At 35.8% G+C, this 26,975-nt stretch overlaps 2 protein-coding genes across 2 annotated transcripts in view; one reads left to right on the top strand and one right to left on the bottom strand.

The window, feature by feature from the left end:
* Positions 1-26,975, top strand: part of LOC133184383 (uncharacterized) — a 37,513-nt gene continuing 10,538 nt past the window's right edge. The window contains exons 1-16 of the mRNA XM_061319437.1: positions 1-390; positions 1,211-1,494; positions 1,833-1,987; positions 2,148-2,281; positions 2,429-2,579; positions 2,898-3,384; positions 3,785-6,220; positions 9,724-9,946; positions 10,119-10,279; positions 10,566-10,806; positions 13,418-13,605; positions 13,917-14,301; positions 14,475-14,561; positions 14,841-14,961; positions 15,331-15,545; positions 15,785-16,326. Coding sequence (XP_061175421.1) covers positions 108-390; positions 1,211-1,494; positions 1,833-1,987; positions 2,148-2,281; positions 2,429-2,579; positions 2,898-3,384; positions 3,785-6,220; positions 9,724-9,946; positions 10,119-10,279; positions 10,566-10,806; positions 13,418-13,605; positions 13,917-14,301; positions 14,475-14,561; positions 14,841-14,961; positions 15,331-15,545; positions 15,785-16,326 — 6,093 coding nt within the window. The 5' untranslated portion in view covers positions 1-107. The remainder of the gene's footprint in view (positions 391-1,210; positions 1,495-1,832; positions 1,988-2,147; positions 2,282-2,428; positions 2,580-2,897; positions 3,385-3,784; positions 6,221-9,723; positions 9,947-10,118; positions 10,280-10,565; positions 10,807-13,417; positions 13,606-13,916; positions 14,302-14,474; positions 14,562-14,840; positions 14,962-15,330; positions 15,546-15,784; positions 16,327-26,975) is intronic.
* LOC133184728 (uncharacterized) lies at positions 22,701-26,939 on the bottom strand. Its single transcript, XM_061319802.1, has 9 exons — positions 26,820-26,939; positions 25,981-26,145; positions 25,642-25,747; positions 25,493-25,553; positions 25,207-25,319; positions 25,064-25,101; positions 24,665-24,818; positions 24,364-24,479; positions 22,701-23,501 (listed from the first exon to the last, which is right to left on the bottom strand). Exons 1-9 carry the CDS (start codon positions 26,898-26,900, stop codon positions 22,911-22,913), a joined length of 1,425 nt encoding a protein of 474 aa, XP_061175786.1. The 5' UTR covers positions 26,901-26,939; the 3' UTR covers positions 22,701-22,910.

Here is a 26,975-nt window from a genome sequence, read left to right as displayed (position 1 = left end):
TTGATAATGCGCGTCTCAAAATGGCGCTGGAAGAAGATTTTGGATAATTAAAAAAATATCTTTTTAATGGTGCGCAAGAAAGATATATTATTATTGCAACTGTAAAAATGTCAACCATGAGAAGAAGATCGCAGACCGGTCCTCGGACCGACACGACGCACGACATTTTTGTGTACATGACTCTTGGAAGATACCCTGATGGCGCAAATGAAAATGCGAAGAGGAACCTTAGAAAACGATCAAAATTGTTCAAACTGAAGGGCAGCGAGCTGTTTCATGTCTCTACAATTAAAGATAAATTCGGAAAAGATGTGCAGAGAGAGAGACTTGTTCTCACAGATAGTGCTGAGAGAAATAAAGTTATTGGCGAACTGCATGTGGATGATAAAGGTACCACGAGTTGAACAATGGCGGATCATGAAGGGTGGAATGACAATAATGATTAAATTAGAAATAACACTTAAACGTGTAATCGGTTATTATGTGCATTTTCATTTTTGCTCGATGTGAACTTGAATTGAAATGAATTTTAAAGGTCGTCATAAAAAATGAAATGAGAAGTTGTAAAAGAGAAAAAAATACTGCTGCTGAAAAATGTTGGGGGGGGGGGGTTAATGGGTTATAAAATGCAGTGTTTAGCGCAGGGGATTGCTCCCAGTGTGTAAAAAAATATATATATATAATTAAAAAACTCATTTTCTAACGACTAAAACAACACAAGGGAGCCTTCCTTGCATCAGGCTCCGTTTTCACTTTTTTTTTACCCTTATTCTATGGACACACTGCCCAAGGTCTTTTAAATAATCATTCTTATAAGTCATTATGCTTTAATTATTATCAATCTTTAGGATGTTCTTCAAGGAGAAAAAGCAGAACAAAACATTCAGAAGCTTTAGAGTTCATGTACCAATAAGTTAAACTGCTTATTATAAAATGTTCTTTATAGAAAAAAATGCATTCTCATTCTGTATTGGTATATAAAGTTCCTAGGTTACTTTACTTTTTTATGGTGTCTAGAAACTTAAACTTCTTCACTGATGAAAGTGCGTGAATATTGTGTTTTCATCGATATCAAATAAAAAATGTGTTATGAATCATTTTTAAAAGGAAAAATTTCAAGAACTGGAAAGTATTGAAACAATGTCAGGAATTCTTGTCTAATCTAGCAAAACACACTAGGATTTTGATATTTCATATATTTTATTTTCAGGCAATCATTTGGGGAGGGAAAAAGTCCTCTCTGCCCTTTCAGAGAAGTACTATTTTGTGGGGATGAACAATAAAGTCAGAGAGTATCTTCTGAATTGTTCTTCCTGTCGCACACGTTTCAAGCTGACTGATCAAGGAATGTCCTCTGATGGAAGTGTATCTGCTACATCAGATTTCGAAGATATGGATGACTCAGATTCCAATGTATCGTTTTCTGAAGACACTAAGCCAATCAAGAGTGAATGGCCTGCTCGATCCCAAGAAGCCCTTCATTTCTGGGACATAGTAAGTTACTAAGTACATGCGATGAAAAGAATAAGCTACACAGACATTGTATTGAATTCTTCGTTGATTTATTACAACTGTTGAATAAGGTTCAATTCTTTGAAAACACAGTAAATGTAATTTAAGATAAAAATAAGAAATTATATTAAAATCATTCAAGATAATTTAAAACCCATTTTGACAGTTAACCAAGCAAAAGGTGTATGCCACTTGGATAGAAAAATAGGAAGACAAATGATTTGACTTTGATCTTTAGTTCAGTAGATCTATTTGTGTACTTTTACTCTGAAGACAATGTGTAATGCAAGACATTTTAACCAAATGAAAATGTTCTACAGGTGGAGATGAATGTGCTCGGCCCATATGATTGTATAGACAGTAAACACTACATCATTGTATTTTTGGACCTGTTTTCTAACTGGCCAGAAGCCTTTGTTGTGGACTCTGTCACTCCAGCAGTTGTAACACACCTGACTCTCAACCTCATATGCAGGTAACCAAGAACCATCAAGTCCCCCCCCCCCCCCCTTTTATTCACAGAAATACCATGCCTTAGTAAAAATTTAATAAATTATCTTTTTAAAATGTGAAACACGTAAATAATGGTTGTAGAAAATTAATTTCTGGTTTAAGGTTTTGAGTTTTACTTACAGGTTTGGATGCATGAAGACTATGATGATCCGGGAATCTTCCAATTACTCCAAAGATGATCTTACCCCTCTACAGAAAACACTAGAGGAAGCTGGCATTGATATTAATGTCAATCCTTTTTCTTCTGCTCTCTCAGGTGATTGAGTTGTTTTCGCTTTTGATAATTGTAAGCAATTGAATTCTTTTAGTTAGATATGAATTTTTTTAAGTCTTTTTAAGATCTGTTGTCTTGCAATTGCTGTAAATTTACCAGAGTTAAGATAATGCTTGTTAATTATTGCAGATAAAATCTGGAAAGAGATAGCAGATAACTTGAATTCATTTACAACAAACAATTCTCATTGGCCACACTGCCTAGAGTTTGCTCTGTTACCACACAGAGTGTCACGAGCTGAACGGTCCGAGTACACCCCAGCTTACATTACTTACGGAAGGTAAATCACAGAAGAGTGTAATAGCACAGGATAATCATTAAAAGTATAATATTGACTCAAGCACCAAAATTTTGGATATTAGTACGGTAAAACACGCTTATAGCAAAGTGCCAGGGACAGACAATTTTGATTGATTGAAAAATATTTCATTACATCCATAAAGTTCATAATGTTTTAGTAAATACACGGAGTGAAAATCACTTTGCTGTTATTTTGTGAATTTTATAATAAATGGGTTTGTTATGTACATGTCAAAGCCTATGCAAATGTTTCCTTTGTTTTGTACATATTTAATCATGTTTGTATTATGTTTTGTAGAGAACTTAATCTGCCTTCAAGTATGAACAAAGGAGATGGTGATAATTTTCCTTCAGCAGAGCCTCATCTGAGCTTGGAAGATATGACAGCATTAACAGAAAAGTTTGAGAAAGCTTACTCATCATATGGCAAAAACATTCAGGCTTGGAACTCCTGCTCTCAGCCTTTCTGTGTTATACCATCACTTAACTCGAGTGAGCCAGCTCGTCAACCTGGTAAGAGAGGAAGAAAAAAGAAAAATCCTGTACCTGCTCCTCCTCCTCAAGAGGATTTTAGTTCTGATAAAGAGGCTGAGGAAGACATGCCCCCTCCAGCTACAAATGTAACCCCCAGAACTGCAGGTCGCAAAAGGAAACGCAATATTAGTCGCATCACTCGCCTGATCAATGCAGAAAATGATGATGATGAGGATGGACTGCCAGACCAAGATCCAGATGATAAAGATTACTGTCCCACAAGCAAGATGGTCAAAGTCAACACAGAACAGGTGAGTGATTTACTTTCTGTCATAGATGGGGGAAGGCTATTTGAAGAAAAGGTAACTGATACAAATGCATGCATGCATAAATTTGTAAAGAGACAATTGGAAGAGGTGAAAGAGTTGATTAATACATCAGAATGAGATGCATTATTTCTTTTTCCCGCATTAATATTAATGGTGGTGTTAGGTTTGCCTAAGAAGAATTGTTGTTTTTATTGAACTAGTTTTCTCTTTCCTTGCCTCTGAAGAAAAATCCAGATGGGAAATGCATCTGATTCTAGGATGGTCCTAAATTTTCAAAATATTTTCTTTTCAAAAACTCTGAAAGATAACCAGACTGGATAACTTCTCAGTAAAATTAAAATTTATGTTGATTTCTGATGCATCTCCCATCTTGACTTTTCAGGATGGGGAATCTCCGGGCCCCAAACCACCACTGGTCATGAAGCTTACTCCACCCACACCAAAGAAGCACATTTGTAATGGATGTGGTAAGGAGTTCTCACGTTCTGATGTCCTTAGACGGCACATCCGAGAGATGCACGAAACACACGAGTCCATGATAAACATCTGTCCCGAATGTGGCATATGCATTAAGAGGAAGCATCACCTTGCAAGACACATCAAACAAGTCCATAGTAAAGGTTGTGAATGTAAAGCTTGTGGAGAAATGTTTGGAAATAAAGTGGAACTCAAGGAGCACATTTCAACAGCTCATGATGGATACAACTGTGAGAAATGTAACAGGAACTATACCTCCAAATCTGGACTTAAGTTTCATATTGCACAAGAGCATGAGCAGAAATACCCATGTCCCATATGTGGTAAATCCTCCGGATCAAGTTCAAGCTTTAACAAACATTTGGCTTCACATACTGAAGGAGCAGACATCAAGTGTCCCCACTGTCGGTACATATTTCCAAACAAAGATTTATTCATGGCTCACAGAGAGTCTTGTCGAATTTCCCGGGCTTACACTTGCAGTCATTGTGGTAAAGGCTTTCCAAGCAAAAATTCATTCCAGCATCATGAGGCAACACATTTTGATGGAAAGTTTCCATGTCACCTCTGTGGAATAAAATTCTCCTTTAGCACCAATCTTAATCGTCACATTAGAACTGTTCATCTTGCAAAAACAGAATCTGAGGATAGCAAGCAATCAGATTCATCTCCAGATAAAACAAGCTTAGACCAAAGTGGTAATTTATCTGAAGTTGAGAAAACTGATAATATATTTGAATCAGGAGTTGCAGGTGGAATGGAAGAATGCCATAATAACAGTCTTAACCAAATTGTAGAAGCCATCAAACTACAGGTGGAGAGGAGAATATCAGCAGGGTACTGTGGAAATGGTGAAACTGCAGGAAAACAGAGTGTAGGAACTGATGCTATGGAAACAGATGAAGGTAGCACATCCCAGAAGAGTCTAGAATCTATAAGCAGTAATCAGCTGGCCAGACAACTCACATCATCTGAAAAGGAGCCAAGTAGTCACGTACAACAGGCCACTTCTACAAAACCAGCAGCATCTTCCAGAGTACAAGAATTTGCCCTATCAGGAGTTTCAACGGAAACACAAAAGAGACCTGATGGTGGAAACTTTTGGATAGCTCTTCAAGATGCCACAGGGAAGACTGCAAAAAATGTGATTTTAGGACAACAAAATGCATACCAAGTGGATAAGATGCCAACTCAGGTCATCGCAAGCACAGAAAATTCATCATCAACTCCTGCTCAAGTGTACTCAAGTGTGGGAAAGAAAACACTGACTAATACATTTAGTGAACCCTTAAGCCAAATATCTGGTGCTCCTGAGTCCTCTATCCCTTCAACTTATCACATTATTTCTGATCAGTCACTGATATCACAGCTGAAGAGCACAGCCAGCCCCAGTGTTTCTTCATACCGAGTCATTACTACAGACAGAGCTGCCCAGTCAAAACCAGTGCTACCCAACATCTATACTGTCATGACAACTGATCCCACAAAAGCCAAAGCAACTAGTATTCTTCCAAGCACATATGTGGCTCCAACAAGTGAACAACTACAGTTAGCTGCTCAGAAACCACAACCCATTGTCATTGCTGCAGGACAGGTACAAAAATCAGTGCCACTCACATACACTGTCCAACAACCAGCAGCTACCAATGTTCAGAAAGTACCAGCTGGCTCACAAAGTGAGCTGGTTTCTCACATTCAAAAGATTCTCCCTGAGGCTTACAGTGAAGTGCAAGCTGCATTGCTTCAGAAAGTGCAGAGTGGATCCTTTGGTCTTGTCACTGATGAAAATTCTGCTGTAGCTTACAGTTTACCATCATCTGATGACACAAACAAAGATCCCACAAGTGTTACTGCTTACAATGTTGTCATTAAAGAAGCAGGGGCCACAGAACGAACAGTTGTTACTGAAGCAGGTGATAGTCTACCTGCTGCATCAAATGCAGGTCATCATGTTACAGAAAACCCAAAAATTTCTCCAGGTGAGAGTACAGACACCAGAATAGGGTTCTCTGGAACCCCAGCTGATCCTGTGCAAGAAACAGTGCAGTTTTCTCCTGAATTGACCACCCAGGAGCAAGAGGCAGTACAGTATGACATGGTGCCTTCAAATCCAGAGTTGATGACCTCTGACCCAACCCCTGACCCCTATCCTTCAGAGGTTGGTGATAACAGTGGAACTACTTATACTGTATCTACAGATTCAATACAGGCAGATGAAGAGACAAAGGTCGAGGATACAATATACACTGATGCAGCAACAGAAAATGTGGAGAACTTGATGCAGCTCTCTGAACCTACACAAACAAATATTGCAGTGGTTGAGTCGGAGGGTCAGACTGTTGTGACTTCAAATTCCTAGTGATATTAAATTAGCTTATCATAAATATTAGTACATGTACTATGTTGGTAGGACATTGTGAAAAGCAATTTCCCATTCCACGTGTGTAAAACTTGTATATTATTGAGTAATTGTGTTTATTGATGTTGATAGTGAATTTAATCACACATAATTTACCACCTACCAGACATGATATACTGGAGAGTAAAATCTAGTTAAACGCATTTTATTTTGTAAAACTTTTTACTCTTTTCTTTTTATTCCTTGTGAAGCATAGAAATTTATGTGGTGTCTTATTCCTAAACTTTAGAAGGAATTAATTGTTGTGTTTCAATGTACAGTAGAATCATCCTTTGGTTGTAATTTGTACATACTTGATTATGATGTATTTTTTAAAAGAGTTTACCGAGATTTTCTGTTAGATATGCACTGTCACTCCTCAAAGGCTTAATCATGACTTTCAGCAATTGTTTTAAAATATGTATAGTAAAACAAGGTTACAGCATACATGCTGCTTATAATGAATCCATGCATAGAGTTAAGTGATTATCAATCCCAGAAGTTTTTAAGCTTATTATGAACTTATCAAATATAAAAGATTTGTTTATAACAATTCCAAATTGTTCGTAACTGGCAATTTAATATGCTGTAAGTGTGTTTTCCTTCACAAACAAATTGTACTGAAAAAATAAACTGTGTTTTTGGAATAGTGGGGCGACAGGGGTGTCTTGCTGTGTATATAAAGATATAAACAGATCACCAACACATATGTACATGAACTTGTGTGCCATTATTATATATCTTTGATCCCAGTCCATGCTCATACTTTTTAAAGTAGATCATTGTCAATAAATTTAATAGTTAATAATAGGGATGTGCGATTTCATCGGTATACCAGTATATTTTGATTTTTTATTGCGCGATACATATTGTGATATGGAGGCTGAAATACTGTTATTAAGTATGTTATATTATAAATTCAAGAAATATTTTTTTTTGTTCAAACTCTTGAATGACAATTACAGGAATTGTAAAAAATGTTGTAAAATGTAAAACAACAGCATGCTAGCATCAAAACATGCTTTATTAATAAACATGTATAAATAAAAATGAAAAAAGGGAAGTTATGTTTTCACACTATACATGTATTTGTTAAGAAAATCATGGACATTCATTTGAACTCAGAGAGAAAATTATGTGTAAAACATGATATTATCATGATATTTTTGGGGGGAAATCATGATATAATGTGATACAAAATTTTTGGCGATACCCATTCCTAGTTAATAATTTAATTTTGGTCGTAATACATGATTTGATTGGATAGAAACTTAATTTATATCATGTAAACTGTTTGCAATGTCACACAATATGAGTTGCCTCAAAACCATATCAATCTGAAGCTGCTTGAGGTTGCATTTAAATTTTGTACAATTGGAAGTTATTTTTGAAGGGAAATTGTTTTATTCTTTACACTTATGATGAAAAATTAAATTATAAGGAATGAATTTAATAGCTACCAAGTTATACACGCATAACCTCGGTTGGAAGAGTTTAAACTTTCTAATAAACCTCTTTGTAAAGTGTCCTAACCCAGATTGTACAGTAATAAATTGGGTAGCATTCCTTAAATGTCTGATTTCATTTTCCCTGTTAAAAATGTTGAATATTGATCATGTTTTTATATTTGTATATATACATTAAGATGTATAGCATTTAGTGGATCATTTCTAATTTGTTAAGAGTAATAATACCTTTTTGAAAATGTATTATCATATTATATCTGTATGATGTGCTCTATGTTTTAAAGTAATAAAGCAATGATCTGTACTTTTGTTTTATGAAGATTCTGATATCGGTTTGATTACAAGTACTCAAACTTGAAGTAAGGTAATGTTTGGAGTGATGATTTAGATTTGGCTGGTGATGTACCAGAAACAAAGAAGTCTATGAAATAAACCCTCATCTGTAAACAAAGCTCATGAATATGTTTGAATTTAATTTTTGATCATTGAAAATGTTTGAACATTTTCATTTTTTTTTCTGAAATGAAAAACGGATTTGATTTTCCAATGGCTTTTCTTTTATCTTGGAACAGAATAAACAGTTAAAATATTGTCATCTTGGAAAAGAAAATCTACCATTCATTAAACAATTGTTTAAAAACTTTCCTATTCCTCTACTACTGTAGAGTTAGAGAATGTATGCATAACTGTACCAAAGAAGTGAGGATTGTCATTCAAGAATTTGCTATACAAGAGCACAACTGTTAATGCTTTGTAGGGTTAGGGTTGATCATATGAAGATTTCACTGGACTTGCCTAAGAGATTAGGAAAAATTTAGTGTTGTTTCAAACTATGTATCAAATGTAGATTGTTCGAAATGGCAATATGTGTATAGGTATTGAGTTATATTTTTGTTTGATTGGTCACCAGGGGCCATTTTACAAAAGAAATTATGACTAAGACCAAAAAACATGAGTCAATTGTAAAAACTTGCATAATAAATGATTCTATTAAAAGTTGGACGTAGAAATTTATCTTTCCAAATTGTTTTAAAAAAGAATAAAATCATTTTCAAATTAATGTAAAAAAGAAATTACATTTTGGTCTGAGTCATAAGTTCTTTTGTAAAACAGGGCCCTGTTTAGCTGTCCTGATACAGTATAATTTCAACTAGACTGCAGAAAAATTTCTGGATTTTTTCAGAAATTATGAAGCACATTTTGTGCTTTTCAAATAAAATGACAGTACATGTATAGAAAATCCAACATGCTTCTCTGCAATATGATTTTAAATTCTCTCAAGGGGATTTTAACTTCAACAATGTATGATACACCTTTCACAAAACGTAATACATGGAAAATGAATAAGAATAGGTAAAATATTGATAAGCCCTGTCATACTGATTGGGTAAATGTTGGTATGTTCAACATGGGATCTTTGCTTTTAACTCTTTGCAAACCAGGGTGTGCAACCTGATATTCTTTAGTTGTTGATAACACTGTCGAGCTTGTTCAAAATAGGAGTATCAACCTAAATTTAAACTGCAACTTGTCTATACAGAACATACCGGTACTCTGTATTTTAAAAAATCCAAGGTCAGACAATATCTGTATCAAAGGATTGATGCAATTTTTTCCGTGAAATATATGCACTGTATAGAGTGTTGTTAAAACCATTGGCTATCTCATCTAGAAAGTGACATTGTGAGAGGGTTGGGGGAGGGAGGCTAGTGTTGCCCTCCTCTCAAATTGTTACCCTCCTGCTCCAATTTTGCTACTCCTCACTCTTGAGATAGTGAGTAACCCTAACAGTACAGCTTTGTTTTGCAGAAATATTCAAATTTTTTTATTACACAAAAAACGCATTGTTTTTTTCACAAAAGACAGTACATGACAAGAAAATGTGATTTTACTGACTGAAAATCTTTTGTAGTTATCTCAGGACTGAAATTATTATGCTTTGAAGAATTCATAATAATTATATGCAATATAATTTTCTAGGAACTTGATGCATATTACCAAGCCATCTACAAATACAAGAAATACAAGGCATACATGCCAGGTTGTCCAGATAATTATAAAAGAGTTTTACGGAAGTCCGCACTCAGCTATTATTTGTTTGATGACAAGCTTTACTACATGACGGAAGGTGAACTGCGCTATGTTCCTACAACTTGGAAAGAAAGATTGTATTATCTTGTCAAATGCCACATCAATGGAAAAGGTTTGTAAATAAAGTGTGGAAATTCCTGCAAAATTATGTATCTCAGTGAGCTCTTTGGAAAAATATATAGTCTTGTGTAATATCCCAGATAACTAATATACAGACCTATATTAAGTAGTTGTTGCAGTAAGGTAAGGATGTTGATATTACTATAAGGATTTCATGCTTTCAGGTAAACATGTCTGTAAGAATATGATGGCCCAGTGGATGACTGAAAAGAAGATTGTTTGGAAGGGAATTTCTGTTGACTGTACAGCGTTTGCTGCTGCCTGTCCTCACTGTACACTTGGAGAAGCCAGAACAGAACCTGTCATCAAATCGCTTCCAAAAGATGTAATCAGTTTCATTACACTGTGTGTTACTTGTGAAATGGGGGACAGGAGAACATAATGAGTTTGATTTGTGTATAAATATTTCAATAATATACATACTAAATAAGTATTTTGAGTTGAGAATTTATTTCCTTGTTGTTCCCTGAATTTTTTATTTGGAACCATAAAAAGTTCAAGGAACTAGGGTTTTACTTAAAATTGTACATTTAAAAAAAATGACCAGCACTGGTATTGTAAACTCTGAAAAAAACTATTAATTATTGTAATATTGTGATGATTATTGATAGGATCCAGTTCTAAAGATGGCTGAGGACAACTACAGCCTACTTCTGAACTACCTCCAGAAGCAGACATTCCCGGTGAAAACCCTTCAGTCCCAGGTAGATGCAGTAACTAGCATTGCTAGACAGTACATGATCCAGAAAGGGGTGCTGTATTTTAAAAAAGGGAAAGGAGGCGAGTTGAGGTGTCTTGAAGTGGGTACTAAGGACAGGAAAGTGGCAATGCAGGCTGCCCATGTTAACAATGGTAAGGAAAAACTGACAGATCCCTCAAAGTAAAGTATCAGTGAATCATTGCTGCAATTTGTGTATTAAAGAATTGACTCTGTGAAAGTACAGTTATTTGCTACAGGTATGAGTCAATTCAATTGCTATTTTCCTGTTTATTACCTGAGTCTCTTTTGAATAAAAATGTTCAATATTACTTTCTTGAACCCCATGAGGAAAAAAAATTAAATATCTGGCCATTGATTAAAAATAATTGTCTATCTTTATTCTATGGATTTTGACCCTTTCCTATACTATAGGGCTTTTATTTTACATAGTTAATGTGCTCACTACAGTAAAGCATGGTTAAAGCAAACGTGCCTATTATGAATTCACACTTTTAAGCGAAATGATTTTCATTCCCTGTTGTTTTTAGCTCACCTGAGCCAAAGGCTCAAGTGAGCTTTTCTGATCAAAATTTGTCCGTTGTCTGTCGTCGGCGTTGGCGTCGTCGGCGTCGTTGTTGTCGTAAACTTTTTACATTTTCATCTTCTTCTCCAGAACTACTGGGCCAATTTCAATCAAACTTGGCACAAAGTATCCTTGGGTAAAGGGGATTCAAGTTTGTTCAAATGAAGGGCCACTCCCTCCTCAAAGGGGAGATAATTACGAAATAGCAAAAAATTAATGGCATTATTGAAAAATCTTCTTCTCAAGAACCAATGGGCCAGGAAAGATGAAACTCATGTGGAATTATTGTCAGGTAGTGTAGATTCAAGTTTGTTCAAATCATGACCCCCGGGGGTAGGGTGGGGCCACAATGGACGATCAAAGTTTTACATAGGAATATATAGGAAAAATCTTCAAAAATCTTCTTCTCAAGAACAGCAAAGCTATGATTGGTCATATTTATATGGAAGCATCCTCATGTGGTGTAGATTCAAGTTTGTTCAAATCATGACCCCCGGGGGTAGGGTGGGGCCACAATGGACGATCAAAGTTTTACATTGGAATATATAGGAAAAAATCTTCAAAAATCTTCTTCTCAAGAACAGCAAAGCTATGATTGGTCATATTTATATGGAAGCATCCTCAGGTGGTGTAGATTCAAGTTTGTTCAAATCATAACCCCCGGGGGTAGGGTGGGGCCTCAATGGACGATCAAAGTTTTACATAGGAATATATAGGAAAAATCTTCTTCTCAAGAATAGCAAAACTATGTTTGGTCATATTTATATGGAAGCATCCTCAGGTGGTGTAGATTCAAATTTTTTCAAATCATGACCCCCGGGGGTAGGGTGGGGTCTCAATGGACGATCAAAGTTTTACATAGGAATACATGTATATAGGAAAAATCTTCAAAAATCTTCTTCTCAAGAATAGCAAAGCAATGATTGGTAATATTTATTTGGAAGCATCCTCAGGTGGTGTGGATTCAAGTTTGTTCAAATCATGAACATCGGGGAGTAGGTTGGGGCCACAATGGATGACAATTAAAGTTTAACATAGGAGAATATAGGAAAAATCTTCAAAAATCTTCTTCTCAAGAACAGCAAAGCCATGATTGGTCAAATTTATATGGAAGCATCTGCAGGTGGTGTAGATTCAAATTTGTTCCAATTGTGACCCCTGGGGGTAGGGTGGGACCACAATGGACAATCAGAGTTTTCATGGAGTATATAGGAAAAATCTTCAAAAATCTTCTTCTCAAGAACAGCAAAGCTATGATTTGTCATATTTATTTGGAAGCATCCTGGGGTGGTATTGATTCAAGTTTATTCAAGTCATGACCCCCAGGGGTAGGGTGGGGCCACAATGGACGATCAAAGTTTTACATAGGAATATATAGGAAAAATCTTCTTCTCAAGAACAGCAAAGCAATGATTGGTCATATTTATATTGAAAGCATCCTCAGGTGGTGTAGATTCAAGTTTGTTCAAATCATGACCCCAAGGGTAAGGGTGTTGCCACAATGGACGATCAAAGTTTAGCATAGGTGTACATAGGAAAAATCTTCAAAAATCTTCTTCTCAAGAACAGCAAAGCTTTGATTGGATATATTTTTTTGAAAGCATCCTCAGGTAGTGTAGATTCAAGTTTGTTCAAATCATGACCCCTGGCGGTAGGGTGGGGCCACAATGAACGTTCAAAGTTTTACATAGGAATATATAAGAAAAACCTTTAAAAATCTCAAGAACAGCAAAGCCACGGTTTGTAATATTTATATGGAAGCATCCTCAGATAGTGTAGATTCAAATTTGTTCAAATCATGACCTCCAGGGGTAGGGTGGGGCCACAATGAAAGTTCAAACTTGTAGAGAAAAAAAGTCACAGTTAGTCAAAAAATTATGTAAGCAGTGTAGATTTAATTTTGGTTGATTTAATTAAGTCATACCCCCCCCCCCCCCACTCCCTTTTAGGGGTAGGTTGGGACCATTTATGCATTTAAGCTTTTCAATACTAAACTGATTTTTCCTTTTTTCCTAACCACAGTGCTCAGGTGAGCGATGTGGCCCCTGGGCCTCTTGTTAAACATTTTATTAATAAAATACATTTATAAAATATTGAAATTGGTCGTCCCTGGCACTTCACTATAAGCATGTTTTACTGTAAAACACATTGTCAAATTAATGTGGTTGACATTGTTGAAGGTGAGCACCTTGGACCTGCAGAAACATTGCGGAGGTTGTCTGAGAAGTTCATATGGAATAAGATGGCAGACAGTGTGGAAGCATTTGTTATGGGTTGTTGTAAGAAGAAAACAGATGAGGAACCTGCCACTCCAAAATCAGTTTTAAACAGAAATGTAGATTTCTTCAGTAAACAGTTTAAGAATGGGGTATGATATTAAAGCTATATTGCAACAACTGTTTCTGTATATCCTTTCAAAGATTAATTCATGGTAAACACTACAATTCAATTAAAGGAGTTTAATTGTTAATCTTTAAAAATACATTTTTAATTCAGACTACTTGCATCTTCAACAATATTAAAATTTGGAGCAGACTTCTTTACTTTCATAATGCAGTTTGATGGTTATTTTCTGTTCTTGCATACTAATGATTTTAATTTTGGTCAGAACATAAATGGTAGAAAGTTTGTATGGTAATGGTTATAGGAATCACCTACAAACTAACTTCCTTTTCACAGGTTGTGGACAAGTTGCTTGCTGGGAAAGAAACATTTCCGGAGCCTGTGGTACGTTCAATTTCAGAACTGATTAAAAAGGAGCAAGAAACTTCTGAAAGAGAACGCTGTAATGAAGAGTCAGGAAAAGAAGGCAGTGATGAGTGTGACAAAGAACAGACTGAAATACAGAATGATGAAAGTCCAGAAAACTCCCAGAATGCAACAGAAGGAACTCCTGTGAAAGTTACTAGAACAGAAGAGGGTGAAATCATAGGTGAAGTAAGTGATGAGATGATAGAAGCTGCGGTTAGAACTATTCTGTCCCAAGAGGAATTTGAGGAAAAGGATGCCAGCAAAGTGGACAAGTCATCCACTTCAGCCAAACCTTCTAAGACAGAAGGAGAGGGTAAGAGTTACATTAAATCTACAGGATTTTGTTTTCTAATGTTTTTGGTTTGTGATAATGGATGAAGAAAAATTACATTTATAAATATGAGACAAAGGCAACTCTTCTCAGTTCATTTATTTTACATGTACTTTTGTGAATGCTTAATTATGGATGTATTATTTGTGTTTCAGTGGAGGTCAAAAAAGAAGTGCATAAATCCCTAAAACTAAAATGTGAAGTTTGTGGAATGTTATTCAAAGGACAAAATAAATACAAAGGTAAGTATGAAATGCATTCCTTCAGGTGAGACCATATAAACTGAGGTCCTGTGTTGTAATAGTTGCTGGTAGATTTGCAGTATATAACTGACAACTGGGGTATACTAATATGAGTGAAAAATTCTCAGAGGAACATAAAGCAAAAGAAAAAAATACATACATATGAAATGTATCCTGTGTTCATAAAAAAAAAATAGATTCAACTTTTCATAGTTTCAAGTGATATTTAAATGATAAATGAAAAAAAGCATATTCAAATGAAAATTCCTTTTGTTTCAGCTCATATGTATGGGCATACGGGCATAAAACCTTACCCTTGTACCCTGTGTGATAAATCCTTCACGTTGAAGAAAACACTGAAATTCCATCTTGGTAAACATGCTGGTCAGAGACCATTCCTGTAAGTAGACTGACCAATCATTTGCCTCAGGCTGACTTAAATGTAATAAACTTACATGTAATAATTTAGTCAGAAGAAAGTAATTTCCAAAATCCTAAGCAACAAAAGTTCAATGTGAATTTTCTGTGCATTTTTATTGTTTTGATTCCCAAAAGATTTCTAACATTAGTGAATTCCTTTGAGGATAATGCAAAGTACAAAACAATGTTTTTTAACACATAAAACTGCATTCCAAAGAAAAAATGTTTGATTTATAGGTAAAAAATCCGGAATTTTGCAATACAGAATATATGGTATGGATGTATCATAGCACTTTGAGTTATGGTAACAAGTCATAAACTATATTTCTGATATATTATTTACATGTAGGTGCAACATCTGTGGGAAGAGATTCCATGTCCCCAATAGCCTACGTTCACATCTGCAGATCCATGCCAAGGGAGGTAACAACATCCACTACTGTAAGCTCTGTAATCGAGAGTTCGCCACTGATGTTCGTTATGAAAAACATCTTAAGTTCAAACACCCACCAGAAGAGGAGGAACATCTTTGCTCTCAGTGTGGCAAGAAGTTCTGCAGTAGAAGTAAGAATTTGTTAAATAAACAATTGGTTTGCCAAATCAGATAAATCATATTAAAAGAGTTAAACTTTGTACTAGCTTTGTATATTAAAATTGTTACAACTTCACATGCAAAATGATCCTGAAACACAATGCTGGAACTTTCCAGAATTTATACACTAAAATGAGAAATGTTCCTTGTTTGCTTTGCAGAAGAAGAAGAAGTCTAAATGATCAATAATGGTGTTTATATTTTTTCACAGAGAGTTTGAAACGTCACGAAAGATCAGCCCATGATGCTGTGAAAAACCACTTCTGCAGTATTTGTGACAGAGGATTCTTTAGGAAGGAATATTTAAATCGCCACATGCAACAGCATGAAACGAATGCAAACGGTGAGGCGAAAAAAGTGAAGCCTTTAGTTATAAGAAAGCCAAAGGCCTTACAGGCTAACAACAAACCAAAACAAGCAGCCAAGATAGTGAAAACAGATCCAGAAAACATCATCATTGAGACAGTTGAAGACGGGGAAAGCAGTGGTCTAACCAATGTGGTTGGAAACATCCGTATTGAAGTGGAGCCTGGTCAGATAGAGGAATATTACATTCAGGAGTCGGAGGATCCTACGACAAGCACATATTACGCGGTGACAGAAACAGCAGATGGTGATGAGGAGGGTGGCGGCAGTACACTTGTGTATAGCTTCCCGTCTGTCCAGTACGAGATTGAGTGTCCTGATGGACAGTTGAATTCTGAGGCATTGTCAGCCATTACCATGTTAGCTCAGGCTTCCTCTCAGCAGAACATTTAAGGTTCAGAACTATAATTTATAGACATGTATTTATGGAATGAAATCATCTGCAAAAGATCACTCAGACTTAAAGGGAGTATTTTCACATTTTAAAGAAAAACATCAAAATTTTAAAAAGGTTACAATACCGTTGTTCTGTGATGAAGGATTGATTAAAAAGAAATGATACCTTCAATTTTTAAGTTGTATGTTAATTCTTGGACCTTGATATTTAGATATTTTATACGGTATTATGTTGTATATGCAAGTACATGTACATTGTAGTGTGAGAAGTCAAAAAAGTTTTGAAACATTCTTTCAGTCTTCATGACTGCAGAAAAAGGATTTAAAGTGTTGTGACACAAAGTCAGATCTTATGTAATTTATGGGTTATAATGTATATGTATATGAAATCATTTAATCAGCTTCACTTAAGATTTCTATATGATTATCATTTTTAGCTCACCTCAACGAAGTTGGGGGAGCTTATGTAATACCCTTGGCGTCGGCGTCCCAGGTTAAGGTTTTTGGAGCAGTTTTCTTTTCAAGTACTTCTATGACCTATATTAGTCAGAGATGCATGGAGGATGCTTCTAGTGTGTTTCATTTTACCAATCAAGGTTTCAGATGCTGCAATTTCAGCTAAAGAATGACCAGGTTAAAGTTTTTGGAGCAGGTTAAAGTTTTTGGAGCAGGTCTCATTTCCAAGTAACTATAAGCCCTATATTGACCAAACTTGCATGGATGATACATCTAAGGATGCACACTACTGAACTTGCTTCGGATGCTGGATCTGACCTACATTTTCCGGATGAGTGACCAAGTTAAGGTTTTTGGAGCAGATCTCATTTCCAAGTAACTATAAGCCCTGTATTGACCAAACTTGCATGGATGATACATCTAAGGATGCACACTACTGAACTTGCTTCGGATGCTGGATCTGACCTACATTTTCCGGATGAGTGACCAGGTTAAGGTTTTTGGAGCAGATCTCATTTCCAAGTAACTATAAACCCTATATTGACCAAACTTGCATGGATGATACATCTAAGGATGCACACTACTGGACTTGCTTTGGATGCTGGATCTGACCTATATTTTCCTGATGAGTGACCAGGTTAAGGTTTTTGGAGCAGATCTCATTTCCAAGTATCTATAAACCCTATATTGACCAATCTTGCATGGATGATACATCTAAGGATGCACACTACTGAACTTGCTTCGGATGCTGGATCTGACCTATATTTTCTGGAAGAGTGACCAGGTTAAAGTTTTTGGAGCAGATCTCATTTCCAAGTAACAATAAGCCCTATATTGACCAAACTTGCATGGATGATACATCTAAGGATGCACACTACTGGACTTGCTTCGGATGCTGGATCTGACCTATATTTTCCGGATGAGTGACCAGGTCAAAGTTTTTGGAGCAGATGTCATTTCCAAGTAACTATAAACCCTATATTGACCAAACTTGCATGGATGATACATCTAAGGATTCACACTACTGGACTTGCTTTGGATGCTGGATCTGACCTATATTTTCCGGATGAGTGACCAGGTCAAAGTTTTTGGAGCAGATGTCATTTCCAAGTAACTATAAACCCTATATTGACCAAACTTGCATGGATGATACATCTAAGGATTCACACTACTGGACTTGCTTCGGATGCTGGATCTGACCTATATTTTCCGGATGAGTGACCAGGTCAAAGTTTTTAGAGCAGATGTCATTTCCAAGTAACTATAAACCCTATATTGACCAAACTTGCATGGATGATACATCTAAGGATTCACACTACTGGACTTGCTTTGGATGCTGGATCTGACCTATATTTTCCGGATGAGTGACCAGGTTAAGGTTTTTGGAGCAGATGTCATTTCCAAGTAACTATAAACCCTATATTGACCAAACTTGCATGGATGATACATCTAAGGATGCACACTACTGAACTTGCTTCGGATGCTGGATCTGACCTACATTTTCCGGATGAATAACCAGATTAAAATTTTTGGAGCAGATCTCATTTCCAAGTAACTATAAGGCCTATCTGATCAAAACTTGCATGGATGATGCATCAAGGGACGAACAATCTCAAAACTTGCTTCAGATGCTGGATTTGACTTACATTTTCTGGATGAGTGACTAGTTTTAAGTTTTCAGATAAGTATATTACCAAGTAACTGCAAGCCCTATCAGACCAAAATTGCATAAATGTTGCATCTAGGGATGCACACTTCTAGATTATTAGTTTAGTGTGGGACTTTGCCTTACTTAAAGGCAACATTCGTTGAGGTGAGCTCTGTAATCTCTGATTACCTATGTTTTTAAAATATGGTCATAATTCTGAGTCAAAATTTTATTTGATCCACAAAATCTAAATTAATATTTCAGACAGGTTATGGCTATGCTTCATTGTTAACCTTCCATGCTTTGTTCTTCATTTTACATTCAGGATGTACATTTTGCTGTATACAAATAAATTGTTACAAGGTTTGATTTATTTCCTTGCTTCTTCAAAAACTGAAAAGAGTTAAAAAAAAATTGGCATCAGGTGTTCAAGAGTTTTCTGTTGATATTACAAAAATATTGAATGGTATTAAAGGTATCACTCGAAATTGTTAATTCAGAAAGCATTTTTGACCGATAGGAAGTCTGTTATTGTTATATAAACAAAATTTTTGAGAGAGTTGCATAAAGAATACAATGTACTGAGTTCCCTACCAGTGTGTTTAGTCAAATCCCCTTTACAACTGGACTTTTGTGAGAAGCGTGGACTTTTACAGTCGATGGCTTACTTTTTACACTAGGACAATTTATGGAATACATTGTCTAGGAAGGGAACTGCAACCACCCTATCCTCAATCTCTCCCTTTCCACCTTGACCAACTCCTGTCAAGTTTTCTTTTCGAAAATTTTTTTCTTCCTTACTTAATTTCTTCAGCAAATGAGATTGAAAGGAGATAATACTCCTCACGAACATCATATTTTAAGTTATGGTATTCTGCCTCCCATCATCTCTTGTGTTGATTGCATACAGGTAATCATCTTGCAAAAGTCCACTAGAGGTACTGTGGGCGAGGTCATAATACTCCCACTGCATTTTTTTTTTTAAAATGCACATTCAAATTATGTAATTGTGATGTTGAACTTGCCAAAAAGACCTTGGTTAAAAAAAAAAGAGGCTTCCTCTGGTCATTAGAAATCTTTTAGTGAAATATGGACATGCAATGTTTCTCCTTTATGAATTTCACACTTTTTATAGGAGTGACCTTGAACTTGCTGGAATGACCTTGGTTCAAGGTAATGTCACATCCTCAGGTCATAAACAATCTCTGTACTAGGTATTAGCTTCCAATGATTCTCTATTAAAAGGCTAAAACCTGGAAAAGAATTTTATACTTTTCTGCCAGTGTCCTTGATCTTGCCGGACTGACCTTTGGTCAAGGTTTTGACAAGCCCAAAGGACATTAGCAATCTTTGTACCAAGTGTGAGCTTCCAGTGATTCTCCATTACAAAGTTATAGCCCAGACAAGAATTTTATACTTTTCTGCCAGTGACCTTGAACTTGCCAGAATGACCTTGGGTTAAGATCATGATCATGACACACTGCTGGGTCATAAGCAATACCTGTTCAAAGTATGAGCTTACAGTGATTCTCCATTGCAAAGTTGTAGCCGGACAAAAATGTTATAATTTTCTGCCAGTGACCTTGAACTTTTCAGAAAGACCTTGGGTCAAGGTCATAACATACTGTCAGATCACAAGCAATTTCTGTACCAAGTATAAGCTTCCAATGTTTTTCCATAACAAAGTTATAGCCCGGACAAGATTGCATGGACAGACAGACAAAGTGATTCCTATGTAAAGGCTTGGGTCGTGGATATCGGCCTGGGTAGCTCAGACGGTACAGCATCTGACTAGTGATGCAAGGGTCCCAGGTTCGATTCCCGGTCCAGCCATATATTTTCTCCTTTCCCGTTACAGATTTGGTGCCATTGACCACCCCTGGACTTGCAGGTGAAAGTCCTGCCACGGGCAATAAGAACTTGGCTTGTGTCTTCAAGGGCAAAGACAATTTAAGGAGGGAGGAATGTAATGGTTTGGGTCATGGATAATGGCCTGGGTAGCTCAGTCGGTAGAGCACCTGACTAGTGATGCAGGGGTCCCGGGCTCGATTCCCGGTCCATCCATACATTTTCTCCTTTCCTGTTACACCTATATACCCCCAAACTTCGTTGGTGGGGGGGGGGGGGGTTATAATGAAAGCAGAAAAATTTCATATGTGTACATCCTTAGTAGGAGATGAGTCCAAGAGAGGGAATTCCATCAAAAATCATCTTACTTCTTAGTGGAACAAACTTTCATTTGTAATCATAAAGGTAGACTTAACATACTACAAATCAGCTCACTGTCGTTCTGCGTCTATTATGAAATTTAAGACTAGAAATATGTCCATAAGGACATGAATGCTTTGCCCAAGGTACATTTGTATGCAACAGAAAAATGAATGTACCTTCTTCAGTTGGAGCTAATAAATAATGTCTTGTAGCATGGTATACATGTATGTGTGCAGTTAACTCATCCTATCTATCTAAACAAATTCAATGTACTTGATTCTAAACCTACATGTTAAGATGCTTGGATTTAAACCAGCCAAGTTGAACAGGCTCTGCTTAATGAAAATTTATTGTTTCAAATTCATCTCATATTTAGTAAATTATGCATGATATCTTAAGTAGGTATGGCTGAGATTGATCTGTGTAAGGAGTTGTATATAGTAATCCTTCATGGAATAATGACAGAATGAGAAATTATATTGAGAAACTTATATGCCCCAATGTGGCAATTGTAATAAGGGGACAACTTGAAATTTAAACTGTGTATAAAAATAGTGAAAACAATCGGTCATATACTAGTCAGGGGCAAACATTTTACCAAGTTCGATATCTATAAGACCTCTATATCATTAGGGATAATGTAATACTTCTTACAGGGTACCAGTGTACCAAAATTGATGTCTATAAAAGAAAATGGTTCTCATGAAACAGCTGACAGTATCTTCCTTTAGAAGCCTAGTGTCTATGTTGCTTGCCCCTTTACATTTGAGCTTGTGACCTAAATCAATGGGTCAATTTCTCCTTAGCAGGAACCAGTGTACGAAGTTGGATGTCTGGCAAGCAAAGGGTTCTCAAGATATTGAGTGGCCAATATCTTCCCATATCCAGTTTGACCTTTGATTTTGTGACCTCAAAATCAATACCTCATCTACTTCTTAAGGGAAAGCAATGTACCAAGTTAGATGTCTGCCAAGAAATCTACTGAAAGGGAACCAGTGTACTAAGTTTGTTGTCTATTAAGCAGAGGGTTCTCAAGAAATTGAGTTATGTCCAGTTTGACCCTTCACCTAATGACCTCAAAATCTACAGTGGGCATCTAGTCCTCAAGGAGAACAAGTTACCAAGTTTGATGTTTGTCTAGCAAAGGGTTCTATAGATAATGAGTGGTCAATTTCTTTCTATGTCCAGTTTGACACTTGACCTTGTGACCTCAATATCAATAGGGGTTATCTGCTCCTTAAGGAAAGCCAATGTACCAAGTTTGATGTCTGTCAAGCAAATGGTTCTCAAAATATTGGACAAGGTCTTCCTATGTATTGAGTAGTTTGAACCTTAACCTTGTGACCTAAAAATCAAAAGAAGTCATCCATTCTTCAGGGGGTACCAGTGTATCAAGTTTGATGTTTGTCAAGAAAAGGATTCTCAAGATATTGAGCAGACAACACTTTCACTACTGACGGAAAGGTGCCAAGCAATGTCCCCTTTTTCAAAGGGGGCATAAAAAGGTCTTAGATGTCAAGGTCAGAAAATAATGACACAGTTGAACTGTATTACTGTATGAACTCTCATACATATATCTTGTTTTGTATCTTTGAACTGAGCTTAATGCAAAGTGTGATGGACAGACAAAGGGATGGAAGATGAACATAACAAACAATATACATGTATACTCTTGCTGGTGTTGCATAACAAGTGGGACAGTAATTAACAGAAAGATGAAAAGAAAACCTAGTTCCCTTCAGGGTCACACTTAGGGAATGAATAACTTTTGATCCAGTAATCCTAAAACCTATGAGATGTCTTCTCTAACTATTGTCCATCTGTGCAGTATGTAGATACCACTTGATCATGGTGACGTAAAAAATATTCACCTAATATTGGTCAAATGGATTCAACGTTGGGCCCCAAAAGATAAAACTGGGAGCATATTCATTTGGTGCAAGATTTCATCTTTTTTGTAGACAGGATTCAAAGAAACCTATGCATCTATATTAAAAGACTTGTATACAAAATACACCTATTTGCTTCATTCAAATAAAAATACCATTGGTTTGAATAAAAATCTAAGTTTAATATTGAAGCATTCTGTAATATATCAAGTTTTTAATGTACAAAAATAAAAATGATATATACATGTATGTATTCTTTTAAGTAAAGAAAGCTAGTTCTTTGAACTTGGAAGATAAACAACTCTTCATATATCTATGACCAATGTCCTTCCTCAGCAAACACTCGGACTGAAATCATTACTTGGATAAGTTCATCTCTCTGGATTGTCTTCCATTGTCAGATTATTCAGTGTGGCTCCTGTAGCCCCTCCTTTCGTGCAGTTTCCTAGCAATGTCTTTGAATCGTTTTCTGTTAGTGTACCGCATTTCAGAGCATTACCATTCATCTCATGCTTGATTATTTTCTGATTGTCATCTGGTTTGCCAATGTCATCTGGTTTGCCAATGTCCCTCCTTTCATTCTCTTTGTTTGCAATAGGATTCTTGTCGTTAGCAATGGGATTCTTGTCAGATGTGCTATCCTCCACATTTTCATTGTCATCAATGACATCTGAAGCATTTTTGTCCTCTACACCTTCGACATTTGATTGTTTCTTAGGACTGCCATTTATGTTATCAGTAGATTTCTTCTCTTCCTCTTCTTCACAGCTGCCATTGGTTGTCTTAACTACAGCTGTTGTGTCTTGTTCATCTGTGGAACTACATGCTGTTTCTTTCAGAGAATCAGGAATTTTGTCCAATTCCTTGCTCTCTGTATGGTCTCTGGTTCCATTTCCTTCTATTTGATTTTCATCAGACTCTGTTGATTTTTCTTCATCTGTTGAATCACCACCCAGTTTTGACTGCAAGGGAAATCAACTATCACACTTTAACAACTTTATTCTTGCAAACACATGGATGTGCTTTAAAAATTATCAAAAAATACAGAAAGTATTAAATATATCCAACTCCTATATCAGTACAGTATTGTAGATTCCTTACTTAATATTTTTATTTAGTATCGCAAAATGTTGAATATATCAAACTCTTAAATCAGTACAGTACTGTAGATTCCTTACTTATTATTTACTTAATATTGCAAAATGCCTTCAAATCACGAGTGGGCGGTCGATCATGAGATTTTATATGTTCAGCACCATAAAAATAAAAGCAAGTAATTTTATTTTGCGAGTGGAGCTTCTCACGAAATTACGTGATAATTATTTAGGAATCTACAGTATAGCCAGGCATCTTTTTTTTTAAATCTATTCTCAGAATGCATATTAATTAAAATTGCTACATGCTCATGTTTGAAAACAAATTATTTTTAACAGTAGTTTGGGGAGAGGGTCTTTCTTTACTATTCTATTGCAGCAATTTATGCACCACAGGCCGTGGAATAAAAGAACAGACTTTAAAAAGGTACAAGTACCGTGTATCCTACTCCAAATTCAAGGTTATAAATTTCACAATTTTTGCACAGGTCTCATTGCTAATTACAGTTATACATAGATCTTACAAGTAACAAGATATTTATAACCCTTGACTATTAGATGCCAAAAACATTTCTGAAATTGTTTCTGTAATTTCTAGTAAGCTGTTATTAACCAGTTTATGGACAACTTGTAATACTAACAAGTGAATGAAAACAGCAATACATCACTTGAGCGACTCAGGTGACCATATAAGTAACACAGAATATACAGAAAAGAATTTCAGTTTTACCTCACTAACTGTCCATGGTGGGGGTGCCTGGTTTGGACAACGCTTTAATGCAAATTTCCACACTCCAAATCCTGACAAGCCAGTGGTGAACCAGCATTTTTCAACAGAATAGAGTCCTAAACACAGAGAAACAAGGAAATTACTTCCATGTAATTCCAAGTACATGTACATGTACCTGAGATATTCTGTGTAAAGGTTAAAATAAAATAAATTCATGAAGAAAAAGGCAGTGCCTTAATATTTATATCTCTTTTTCATTCCCATGTACCAATGTAATGTTAAGACATTTTTTTCTGCCTACCATCATATCTGTACCCCTCTTCTGGAGCAAAGGGACTGGTCAGTTTATATCCCCGAATCACTCTCACTGGTTGCTTGGTTTCCACATTTCTGCTGAGAGCCAAATTTCCCCTGGTCAAGGTTTGGTCTTTTGATTGTGGAGCTGTTCTTAAATTCTACAAAGAAACAAAACCTCAAAATAAAAAAAAAATAAAAAAAAATCCTGCTAAAATACATCATCATAAGAACACCTAATTTCTATTTCAAAAAAAAAATTATATATTTGGAATTTATCTAAATGATCTGCTTTCCATCAAATTTCATAACTGACACAAAGTTCTAGCAAAATTTGGAAATAAGAGCAGTTCTACATTTGATTTACTTGTGTGATAATTTCCTGTAGAAAACAGCACAATATTACCTTTGGATTGGCCTTTGTTCCTTTCAGATCTCTTCCCCCTGCAATATTAGGAGCTTGATTAAAATCAGTAAAGAGAAATATGCAAATTTTTCCTTCCAAATCTGCTACAAGATCATTATTTTATAGTTTAACCAAAACAAGACCTTCTCCAGTGTAAGTAAATCCTTCTCCAAGGTCAATATTGTCATCATAACCACCAGACAGGGCAATGGAGTAGGCTCCTTCTGGTCCTCCATGGATTCCAGCAACTGTAGGTCTGTAAAGAATAAAATAAATTAGTTGTTGACAAGATGTGCATGTAAAACACACTATAATCAAAACAGTGACAAAGCCCTTTTCTGATATTTTGCCAGACACATGAACAAAGATGGTCCCACCATGACGGAGGCATATTAATCAAGCTATGTACACACATATATATACATGTACCTGTGAATGCCATCTTTAGAACAATCAATACGCATCATCCATGTGGTTCCAACATCTACACCTGTAAGAAAAAAAAAATCAATCATGTCAGCAAAGTGCCAAGTAATATAAATGTACATATCTGCACATATATAGACAGAAGTTCTTACCCTCAATAGCTCCATAGGAGTGTGGTCTAAAAACCTTGGGTGATGGTTTAACTTCATCTTCATCACTGCTAGACTGTTCATCTTCCAAAGCAATGGCATCTGCCTCCTAAAAGTACAATGTATTAAGACATCAAATATCTCTGTTTTTATTGCATTTTATGGCATCCAACTTGACCATAAGTAAATTTTCTGCTTCACCAGCCTTTACTTTCATCTATGAGTATATAAGTATAAATATTATAAAGCATATTGCTTTTCTTCCAACCTCAAGTCAAAATCTTCTTCTCTGGGAAAACTTCAAACAATAAATGTTTAGTACCTCACAAGTTATTACTGTACCTTGCCCTGAATCCGTGCAGACCTTCGTCTTCTTTTACGTATTGATCCAAGTTCTTCATCACTAATCTCTAATTTTCTTTTCTGTTTTGGCTTAAATTGCTTTTCAACTGTTGTTTTTCCTGGCAACTTATTTTTTTGTAATGTAACTTTTGATGACTTGGGAAGCTACAGAGCAAATGCATTAGCAATTAATTGTTTGGATTGTGTAAAACATCTAAAAACATTGAATACTGTGACAATAAAATAAATTCAAAAAATTTACTGGTATGAATACTATATTTTAGTTTACTACTATAGACTTTTAATAATTTTCTTTGAAGTTGTTTCTTTACATTTTTTCAGTTATCATTTTTTTGACAGATTTCAAAATAATAGATCAATTCTATCTGGGTATTTTGTATCTTTTATGAACATCTTTTATCTATTAAAATACTAATCAGATGAATCAGTACTACAGCTTTGAACAGCACATTTTTCCTCATATAAAAGCCTCTTGGAGGGGAAAATTTTCCCTTTAAGTTCTATTTGCAGTTGCATGAAAATTTTGTACATTTACAACATTTTCAATTTGCCAGCTTCACTTCCATGCAGATATGGATCTTTGCTATTCCTTTTTACAGCCTTATAAAAGCCCCCCCCCCCCCCAAGAAATATGATAAAATGTTCTCTAGTGGTTACAAACAGTGCTAGACACAAACAGAATTTATAATTACATTAGTCTATTATTTTGTTTAAAAAATTGAGTAATTCCATAAGAGTGATTAGTTGTAAAGACATGATTTATCATGAAACACCTCCACCCCACCCCCCTTTCTAAAAAAAAAGACATGGTTTCTTACAAAATTAGAAAGTCCAAGCTCTGCTAAAATACGTTTGTTATCTTCTATGTTTTTATTCCGGAGTTTTTCGTATGCACTCATTGTGATCTTTGCGTTTTCAATCCCTCTTGTCACCTAGCACGCCACATCAATTTCCCGCCATAAATGTCCAAAATA

This window comes from Saccostrea echinata, unplaced genomic scaffold (assembly GCF_033153115.1).
Source record: "Saccostrea echinata isolate AGI-Se365-2 ecotype Australia unplaced genomic scaffold, CSIRO_AGI_Sech_v1 ptg000010l, whole genome shotgun sequence".
Classification (NCBI taxonomy): Eukaryota; Metazoa; Mollusca; class Bivalvia; order Ostreida; family Ostreidae; genus Saccostrea; species Saccostrea echinata.
This window is presented reverse-complemented; position numbering and strand designations above follow the sequence as displayed.

Coding starts and splice junctions, on each gene's coding strand:
- LOC133184728 (XM_061319802.1), bottom strand. CDS start 26,900: ATGAGTGCATACGAAAAACTCCGGAATAAAAACATAGAAGATAACAAA. Junction 25,748..25,980: donor CTGCACGGATTCAGGGCAAG/GTACAGTAATAA, acceptor TTGTACTTTTAG/GAGGCAGATGCCATTGCTTT. Junction 25,102..25,206: donor ATTTACTTACACTGGAGAAG/GTCTTGTTTTGG, acceptor CTAATATTGCAG/GGGGAAGAGATCTGAAAGGA.